General features: G+C 33.1%; 1 protein-coding gene across 1 annotated transcript; it reads left to right on the top strand.

Annotated features, from left to right (window-relative positions):
* Positions 1–206: 206 nt before the first annotated feature.
* Positions 207–8,906, top strand: LOC120279021 (putative multidrug resistance protein). Its single transcript, XM_039285854.1, is given in 10 exon segments — positions 207–596; positions 677–697; positions 699–732; positions 846–895; positions 897–1,025; positions 1,105–1,562; positions 1,676–2,216; positions 5,451–6,179; positions 6,181–6,351; positions 7,375–8,906. Coding segments are annotated over 10 exon segments (3,756 nt in total). The 5' UTR covers positions 207–347; the 3' UTR covers positions 8,749–8,906.
* Positions 8,907–10,787: the final 1,881 nt, after the last annotated feature.

Raw genomic sequence — 10,787 nt, 5'->3', positions numbered from 1 at the left:
CTAATAACACTATTTATTAATTCACTAACAACGGATATGTTACACCGTATACGTTAAATTAAGCCAAACCAAAATAAACAGAACAGGGGCTTTTTAGTCAAGAGAAAAAAAGCTTCAGGGACTTACAGATAATTTCCCTTTCTTTGGCATTTAACACCAAATCTCTCACAGTATCTCTCTTATATGTATTTCTATATATTGAGGCCTATCTTAGAGAGCTCTTGGTATCAATCCCAAGAGCATAAAGCAATAAGGCCTTTTGTCCTCCCTCTCTTTCTCTCTTCTCTTTATCTTTATTTCCCTTCAAAGAAGAAAGAAGAAGAAGAAGAAGAAAGAAGAAGAAGATAATGGAAGAGAAGAAAGATGCTGTTAATGGTGACCACAAAAAGAGTGTGAAAACCTCCTCATGTTCCTCAATATTCACAATCTTCATGCATGCAGATCTTGCAGACAAATGGTTAATGGCTTTTGGCTTCCTTGGTGCTCTTGTTGATGGCCTCTCTACTCCTGTCATGCTTCTCATCACCAGCAAGATCATGAACAACTTGGGTGACACCCTTTCCTCTTTTTCTCTCTTCTCTCATCACATCAATCAGGTATCTATCTTTATATATAATATCTTCATATATATATATATATATATATATATCTTCTTCTAATTGATATACTTTTTCAGAACTCTCTCAACCTTGTCTACTTTGGCTTGTGCTTGCTTTGTGGCCTCTTTTCTAGGTATATATATATATATATACACACTCACACACACAAATATAGATCTCAATCTCTCTTTCTCTCTAAATATAGTTTATGTTTTTCTGATGTAAATTTAATGTATATTCATGCAGAGGGGTATTGTTGGACAAGAACAGCAGAGAGACAAGCATCAAGAATGAGAACCAAAGTACTTAAAAGCAGTGCTAAGACAAGATGTGGAGTACTTTGATCTCAAGGTGGCATCTACTAGTGAAGTTATCACCAGTGTCTCTAGTGACAGTCTCATCATCCAAGATGTTATCAGTGAAAAGGTCCACATACACACACACACATACACATACATTCATGCATGCATTCACTCACTAATCATCTTGTAATTATATTTTCTAGGTACCAAACTTCATCATGAACTCATCCACTTTCATTGGAAGCTACATAATAGGGTTCTTCCTAATGTGGAGACTAGCACTAGTTGCACTTCCAACTGTAATTCTTCTAATCATTCCTGGAATCATGTATGGAAGGATACTAATGGGACTTGCAAGGAAGATGAGGGAAGAGTATGATAAGGCTGGAAAGGTGGTTGAGCAAGCTATTTCATCTCTTCGGACTGTTTATTCTTTCGTCGGTGAACAGAAAACAATGACCGACTTCTCCACTGCACTCGATAGCTCTGTCAAGCTCGGTCTCCGGCAAGCACTTACTAAAGGTTTAGCCATTGGCAGCAATGGTGTCACCTTTGCTATTTGGGCATTCCTTGTTTGGTATGGTAGTAAGCTTGTCATCTATCATAGTGCTGAAGGTGGTACTGTTTTTGCTGTTGGTGCTGCCATTGTCGTCGGTGGCCTGTAATTATTCATATTTCTTCTTTTTTATTTGTTAATATTTAGTGCGGGTAATTATATATATGTATATATATATATATATATATATTTATTTATTTATTTTTTTTGATGTTTAGTGCGCTTGGAGCTGGATTATCAAATGTGAAGTACTTTTCAGAGGGGATTTGTGCTGGGGAAAGAATAATGGAGGTGATGAAAAGAGTTCCAAAAATTGACATTGATACAAAAGATGGTGAAGTATTAGTGAATGTGCATGGAGAGGTGGAGTTCAAAGGGGTCGGCTTCGCGTACCCTTCCCGGCCGGAGAACTTGATACTGAATGAGTTTAGCTTGAAGGTGCCGGCCGGGATGACGGTGGCGCTTGTTGGTGGTAGTGGCTCTGGGAAGTCTACAGTGATTGCATTGTTGGAAAGGTTTTATGATCCATTGCATGGTGAGGTTCTTTTGGATGGTGTGAACATTAAGAAGTTGAAACTCAAGTGGTTGAGGTCTCAAATGGGTTTAGTGAGTCAAGAACCAGCTCTGTTTGCAACTTCAATAAAAGAAAACATATTGTTTGGCAAAGAGGATGCATCAATGGATGAAGTTGTGGTTGCTGCCAAGGCTTCCAATGCTCATAACTTCATTTCTCAGTTGCCTCAGGGATATGATACTCAGGTTTGCATATATCTTTTTTTAAGTTTATTAATTTTTTTATGTATATTTTTCTTTATAATTTTGGATGCTTATTTGATTCATAAATCAACTTGGAAGGGGTATAATCATGATTTTGCAGTTTTAGGGACTCACATAATTTGTTTAGATTTATTTAAAATTTATTAGGAAAGTATAATTTATAGTGGAATGCTCCTCATAATGGAGTTGTTTGGACATGCCCAATTTGGGGAAGGGGGGTCCTGCACAAGAAGAGGTCAATCATTTGATTGTGAGTGTCACTTAGGTTAGTTGCTTTGTTATCCTCATAAACACCCCCCATCTTGTCCCTATCATCCATATATCCTTACACATCCTAAATAATAATAATAATAATAATAATAATAATAATAAATCATTATTATTATGTATTATAATATTATTTACTAAAAGCTTTTTTAATAGATAGTGTAGATAGTGAAAAGTTTCACCTTTATTCATATTTTATTTATTCCATATATTAAAAATAAAAAGAATTATGAAATCTTAGAGGAGAAAAAAACTAATATATTTATATAGACTAAGTAATATAGATTATATTTAATATTTATACTAATTAATTATATTTAAAATAAATAGGAGTTGGTTCAAGTGGTAAAAGGATTGTATAATTTAAACAAGTGATTTTAACTCTTGAAATTTTGTATATATATATATATATATATGCAAAAGGGACATGATGAGAGAGGTCTACGTCTTTATAGAGTCATAATATCTTTATGCTAGATTAGTTTAGAGTATGTGACTTCTAAAAAATAGGTAAAATAAATACAATATAATTATTTGAAATATTGAAATTAATGATAACCAAATATTAATGAAACAATGACATCTCATTTTATCAGTTTAAGTTTATAAAATAGGTTTGAATTCATTAATATATATATATATATATATATATATTTCAAAGATAGCAAAGAACATGAAAACATGAGATTTATACAATAGAATTAAAAATTAGTGAATTATACTATGGAAGGAGAAGAAGAAACAAGAATTTTTAAGATGGGAAGGAACATGAAAAACAAAAGATCTATAAAATAGAATTAAAAATCAGTGAATTATACTATGTAAGGAGAAGAAGGCACAAGGATGGCCCTGTGAGTGGCACTCTCATGAATTGCCCCTTAAATGGGGGAATCACTGTGCTTTATTCCCTCTTTTCATGTTCTATGTCCTGTCAGTTCTTCACCAAACCCATCTTCTTTCCTTTTAATAGTATTATACTTCAATGATTCTAGCTTTTCACTTTTGGTTACCTATATGTCTTAATGGCAGGTCACTCCCTCTATATATAAATTCGCATAAATTTCATGTGAGGTAGTGTTTAATAATTTTGATAGAAATATGATATATATATATATATATATATATCTAAGACAAGTTTCTGTTTGAGACATGTATAAATATAGAGTTATTATTTTAATACACTTGTATTTTTATACCTTGAATGTGTTGAGATTTGAATTTTTATTTTTAATAAAAAACATATTTTACACACAAAATTCAGTGTCAATAGATTAAGAAGTTATTGATTGAAATATATATTTTTAAAATATTTGAATAATTTTTTTATGAATTAGATAATCAATTAATTATAACCACCTCCACGATAGAAGATGGGTAATTTAATTTAATGATTTGTTTATATCTAAAAAAATAAATAAATTATATAATATATAGTTATAAATTTCAAAATTAATTTTTAATAATTTATCAAAATTAGAGTTTTTTTAAAAATTAGAAATTAATTTTTTATAATTTTTTTGGTAATTAATTAATTTGTTTGTAATTTTTAAGGTAACTTATTAATGGGGGAAATCCTAACCTATTTTCCATCCCTAAACTAGGTTCTTAGGAGGATGGTACTTTATATTATTTTTATGTAAAAAGAGGGACGGATATGAGTTTGTAAGTTGAATAAAGTTACCTTTGGAAATATATAGATAGATATACATAGATTTAGAGAGAGAAAAAAGTGGTGCATCTATGTGTTTTTATACAAGTGGGTGAAAGAATGTCTATATAATATTTATTTTATTAAAAAATTTAAAAAAATTTCAAATTAAGTAATGATTGATAGTTTTAGATTTGGAAGATGCTACGCGGATGCACAGGAGTTTTATGTGGGAGGCAAAATCTTTTTCTCATACACGATGAATAATATAAATAATGATTTGTTTATTTTGATAATTTTTTTAAAAAATATTTAATATCAATACAATAAATTAAAATTCTTATGCCTAGATTAACAAATTTTCATAATTTTTTAAAATTTAAATATTAATTTCAGCAAAATGAGTCATTATATAGGGAGAAAATAAAAATTAACTTATACAAATTACAAATAGAAAAAGAAGGTCTTCTTCCGGTGGGAGTAACTATTGACTAGTCATTTTTTAAAAATTAAATTAAATTTATTTTATATATTTTTGTGGAGAAAGAGTATCTTTAACATCCATTGATGTTGCTTTGCATGATTATATATGTATTGTCAAAGTTTCTAATTTTCAAAGCAGTACCTGAAAAGCATGATTGATTAGAGTAAACAAAGGCCAATGGTGCCTTCACCTTCACCCTTTCCTCCTCTCCTTGTCCCTTTACAAAGTGGGCATTGAACATTCATTAAAGCATTCATGTATCCATAGATCAAAAATTGAACTTTATTTGATTGATGTTGCTTGAGTAAACATTCAATTGGAATTTTCTTTTCTTGCATGAAATGCATTGTTTTGTCTTCTTTTGATGACAATATTAGTTAGAATATATAAGTTGGCTAACTCATTGATTATGATAAGCATATGTTAGATAGATAAGTCCGTGATAATCATGACATTTTTTTTTTCATTTTATCTTCATTCTGCAACTAAATTTAAAGTCTCTTTTAGTAATAGTTAAAAGGATATGAATTGATATAGTCAAGTTTGATGAGCTCATGTTATTTGAAATTGTGTTCACGAAATTAAATATATGAGCTCATTTTATCTTCATTTTATCTTCATTCTGCAACTAAATTTAAACTAGTTATACATTTTATTTAGTATTCCTTATACATGTTTTGATTATTATTTAAATGCAAAAAGTTTAGAGTTTATTCTCTGAATTAGGATTTAGTCTCAAAACATAAAAAAATAGATATTTGTTCTTGATTTCTTCTCCATTTCATTGCGACATTTATGGTTGGATTTATGATTATAGGTAGGAGAAAGAGGAGTGCAAATGTCTGGAGGTCAGAAACAAAGAATTGCGATAGCTAGAGCAATACTCAAGTCTCCGAAAATCCTCCTTCTCGATGAAGCCACAAGTGCACTAGATTCTGAATCCGAAAGAATTGTCCAAGAAGCACTAGACAAAGCTTCACTTGGCCGAACTACTATCGTCATTGCTCATCGTCTTTCCACCATTCGCAATGCAGATGTTATCGCAGTTGTTCAAGCCGGTCACATTGTCGAGACCGGCTCTCACGACGAGCTCATTCAAAGTTTCAATGGTTTATATTCGTCGTTAATCCGTCTCCAACAATCCTCGAAAACAAAGGGAGATGAGTTAGATTTTGATCCCTCCTCATCCTCATATATGACAAACAACCAAAGCGGCTCAAATAGCATGAGCCGGAGATTCTCCATAGCAAGCCGTTCGAGCTCGGCGAGGTCTATGGGTAGTAACAAAGATGAAGAAGACGATAATAAGGCGGAGATGAAGTTCTCCGTCCCATCTTTTCGACGACTATTGCTTATGAATTCACCGGAATGGAAACAAGCAACACTTGGTAGCATTAGTGCAATTTTATTTGGTGGAATTCAACCTCTCTATGCTTATGCAATGGGAAGTATGATATCAGTATACTTTCTCAAGGATCACACTGAGATCAAGAACAAAACAAGGATGTACTCATTGATGTTCTTCTCATTGTCTTTGTTATCCTTTGTTGCTCAATGTAGGGCAACACTATAATTTTGGTGCCATGGGTGAATACCTTACAAAGAGAGTTAGGCAAAGAATGTTGTCGAAAATGCTCACATTTGAAGTTGGTTGGTTTGATCGAGATGAGAACTCCACCGGTGCAATTTGCTCTCGGCTTGCTAAAGATGCCAATGTGGTTAGTCACACACCCTTTAATTTTTTTTCCTGTACTTTTAAGTATCTATTGGTTATAATATAATGTAGTTGGCTAGTCACTAAAGAAAACAATCTAGTAATATATAAGAAATTTTTATGCTAAAGCTTTTCCTTTTAAGTAAAAGCAGACATAAAATTAATGAGGACTTATTAGTGCAACAAGAACTTGATCCTACTAATAGTGCGCTTTTCTTGATGAACTGAAGTCCATATGGACCATATTCCATTGAAGATCACTTAGATAGGAATCATATTCTATTCTTAATTTTTCATTCATATTTCCCCATTCTTCTGCTGAAGAATTGCAGGAATATGTATATGGAACTTTTGTTTGGTTTTGTTGTTTCTTTTCTCCTTTTCTTTTTTGTGCTCTTATCTACATATCAAATCATTTTCTTTAATGGAGGATAAAGGAAAAGCTACACCACAAGTAGAATTTTCTTTTGTTATACTTAGAAATCTCTTTTCTTGGTGTTAGTGAGCTACTTGTTCAACGAATCATTAATTGTTTACTATTTCATTAGAAAAATGCAAGATTTTATTCCATAGAAAGTTATGCTTAGCGTTGCATCTAAAAAAACGTCTTTAACAAAAATTTTTTTATAGACTTCACAATCAAACTATTAACCAAAGGCTTTATTTTAAAGAAGCTCTTTTTAGTTTGTCTTCTAGCTTCCATCTTTTCAAAAGCTTTTTTCATAGGAGAATTGTCACATTCATCTTACATAATCAAATGATCTTTCCAAGAATATTTAAATAAATCTAATTAAGAAAGAAAATATCATTTTTATCTTTGCATAATTGTTAATGGTAAACCTACCATAATCACATACTTTTGTTAGAATCCAATAATATAAAATAATAAGAGTTACCTAATAAAAATATTTTTTTACTTTGGATGTGCTCATGAAGAAACATTAACTTGTTAACTTTATTTTTTAGAACAAACAAACAAACAAACAAACATATGCTCAATAATGTTTTTGTTGCTGATCTTATTCAGGTAAGATCACTGGTGGGAGATAGAATGGCACTCTTGATTCAAACCTTCTCTGCAGTGATCATTGCATGCACAATGGGACTTGTCATTGCATGGAGGTTAGCACTAGTCATGATCGCCGTTCAACCCATCATCATCATTTGCTTCTATGCTCGCCGAGTTCTTCTTAAAAGCATGTCCGGTAAATCCATGAAGGCTCAAACTGAAAGCAGTAAACTCGCCGCCGAGGCGGTTAGTAACCTCCGCACGGTCACTGCTTTCTCTTCACAAGATCGAATTCTTCACCTCTTTGAGCTGGCTCAAGAAGGACCTCGCCGGGAGAGTGTTAAGCAATCATGGTATGCTGGTATTGGTCTTGGTTCTTCTCAGAGTCTTATGACTTGCACTTGGGCTCTTGACTTTTGGTATGGAGGGAAACTTGTCTCTCATGGATATATCACTGCTAAAGCATTGCTCCAAACTTTCATGATTCTTGTTAGCACTGGTAGAGTTATTGCAGATGCTGGTAGTATGACGAGTGATCTTGCTAAAGGTGGTGATGCTGTTGTTTCAGTGTTTGCGGTGTTGGATAGATACACACGTATTGAGCCAGAGGACCCGGATGGGCAGATGCCGGAGAAGATTAATGGAAGTGTGGATATTCGAGGTGTTGATTTTGCTTATCCTGCCAGACCTGATGTTATTATTTTCAAGAATTTCTCACTGAGCATTCAAGCCGGAAAGTCGACTGCGCTTGTTGGACAAAGCGGGTCAGGGAAGTCTACCATAATCGGACTTATTGAGAGGTTCTATGATCCTTTGAAAGGAATGATAAAAATAGATGGACGGGATATAAAGACATACCATCTTCGAGCATTGAGGCAACACATTGCGCTTGTGGGACAAGAACCGACATTGTTTGCCGGGACTATTAAAGAGAATATTAAGTACGGGGCCGAGGAGGCGACGGAGGTGGAAGTGGAGGCGGCTGCAAGAGTTGCAAATGCACATGATTTTATAAGTTGTCTCAAGGATGGATATGAGACATCATGTGGGGATAGAGGTGTGCAATTGTCTGGTGGACAAAAACAAAGGATTGCGATTGCTAGAGCTGTGTTGAAGAATCCTGCTATATTGTTGCTTGATGAGGCAACAAGTGCATTAGATAGTCAATCGGAGAAAGTGGTACAAGAGGCACTCGAGAGAGTGATGGTAGGGAGGACGAGTGTGGTGGTCGCACACAGGCTAAGCACAATTCAAAATTGTGATCTTATTGCTGTGCTTGAGAAAGGAATGGTTGTAGAGAAGGGTAGTCATGCTTCTCTTCTTGCCAAGGGTCCCTCTGGATCTTATTTTTCGCTTGTTAACCTCCAACAGGGACCGAAAAGAACACAATGAAGAAGATTGTGGTTTTTGTTGTTTGGTTATCTTGCTAGTTTATTTCATATGTTAAAATTATGTATTGAGGTGGTTGAATGTTACTTTTAATAGCCAAGAGATGGCAAGAACTTAAAAAACATGATGGTATATATTAATGGAGAAAGGTATTTGTTACATGTTTCAGAAATAATTATATGAAATTTTAGCTCATTCATAAATAAGCACACAACACTGATCATACAATAAAAAACAGAACCATGAATCTTATTTGAATTGGAGCAAATTATTGAAGTATTTGCGTAGGGGAAACAAAAACACTTAAATCTTGAATTGAGAGTCTACAATGTGCATGGGGTTTTTTTGGAATTTTACATTCGTTTGAGATTTAGACATGTTTATACTAAATAAATTTAGAGAAAAATTCCAATCATAGTGAGATGATCTTTAATATTTTAAATTCATCTATTATTTTAAATTCGAAAAGAATTAGAGTGGAGAGAAGTTTTCACCTATTGAGCTATAGAAAATTTGTGGTGAAGAATTGTGACTTGTCCACATTTATAAATTTTTTTTTCATATAAATTCAAATTAAAGAGGATCAAATCATTAATTGTGAGCCCCACCCCTTAATTAAATCTTAGCCATTGGTATTATCTTTTAATCATAGCCGTTGATTTTGTTTTCAGTTTCAAAACCCTAGACACTCCTTCTGATTTAGATTGCCGTTAGAAAAAGAGAAAAACCTAGTCTCATCCTTCTCTTCCTATTGGTGGGTGGTGTCGGTGACGAGGAAAAGAGAAGGATCTCGCCGTCACGGGTGTGGTTGATTCACTGTTATTGATGAGGTAAGAACCCTCTTCCTAGGATCTTTGAAAAATATTGTAGAATTATTATTGTTATTTTTCTAGATCTTGATATGTTAGTGCCGGATATTAGTGATGGATGGGTAACGTTAACTTCATGTTTGAGGAGTTTGAGATTAATTTGATAGGTTTCAGATTTCGTTTTTGATAATGGTGGAAACTCATCTTCGATTTTAGGGGTCTTAAAGGCATAATTTGGAGGAAAGTAAAATAAAAAACTTGTAGAGTTTGACGTTAGCTAAGTACCTTCCAAATTTCAGAATTTTTGGAGTAGTGATGAGGGACGTATTGAGGAGCAAGCCTATGTCTTTCTGGACAAAATGGATATGACCTTACAAGGGTATTATGGTAATTTTTTCAAGCGGTAGAGTTTTGGTTTTTAAGGGTCTCACTTGAAGAAAAACGGGTCAACGAACACAAATCACTAGCTTTGCTTGTGTGTCATATCAAAATTTGGCCAAATTCCATCGTTTAGGCCTCGAAAAACCTAATTTTGCCATTTTTAGTAATAATTGATTTCGTTATATCTTAGGATAGAAATCTATGATTTGTGAGCCGTTTGTGGCAATAGTCTTTATTTTGATAGATTTTTTATTTCTTGCTGATATTTGAGAATTTACTATTTTTGGTAAAATTTTGAATTATCTCCTTTCTTAGTGCTATTTTTGCCTATTTAATGTAAGCATATGGGCAAGAGAAAATCAGTTTTGTTATCACTATTTTCTTGAGTAACAAGATTTTACTCTTCCCAAATTTCTGGCTATCTTTGATCAATAGGGTTTAGACAACTTGTTACCGGGCATTCGAAGGCGAATCAACGGGTTTCAAGTATACCTCTGCATCAAGTAGTATCCTATAAATTATAGGCTTTAAATTCAGGTGACACGGACATCTTTTCTGTGCAGCCCTTGAGAATTTATTAATTTTTTTCATGATTGTAGAGTCTGAGTTAGATTTAGACAAGAAAGTTGTAGAAGTTGATGTTATCTTTTTCTCTGCCAAATTTTAGAATTTTTATCGCTGTAAATTGTGAGATATGATCAGATTCCTATAGGTGTGCTCAATGACATTTCTGCAGAAAGTATGAAGATTGATTTGAGAATTTTTTGATCTTAGAGGTTGAATCAGGACTCATATTTAATAAGAAAGTTGTTACATTTTGAGTTAGTTATATGCTCTTAAAGTTTGATCTTA

This window comes from Dioscorea cayenensis, chromosome 16, assembly GCF_009730915.1.
Source record: "Dioscorea cayenensis subsp. rotundata cultivar TDr96_F1 chromosome 16, TDr96_F1_v2_PseudoChromosome.rev07_lg8_w22 25.fasta, whole genome shotgun sequence".
NCBI lineage: Eukaryota > Viridiplantae > Streptophyta > Magnoliopsida > Dioscoreales > Dioscoreaceae > Dioscorea > Dioscorea cayenensis.
This window is presented reverse-complemented; position numbering and strand designations above follow the sequence as displayed.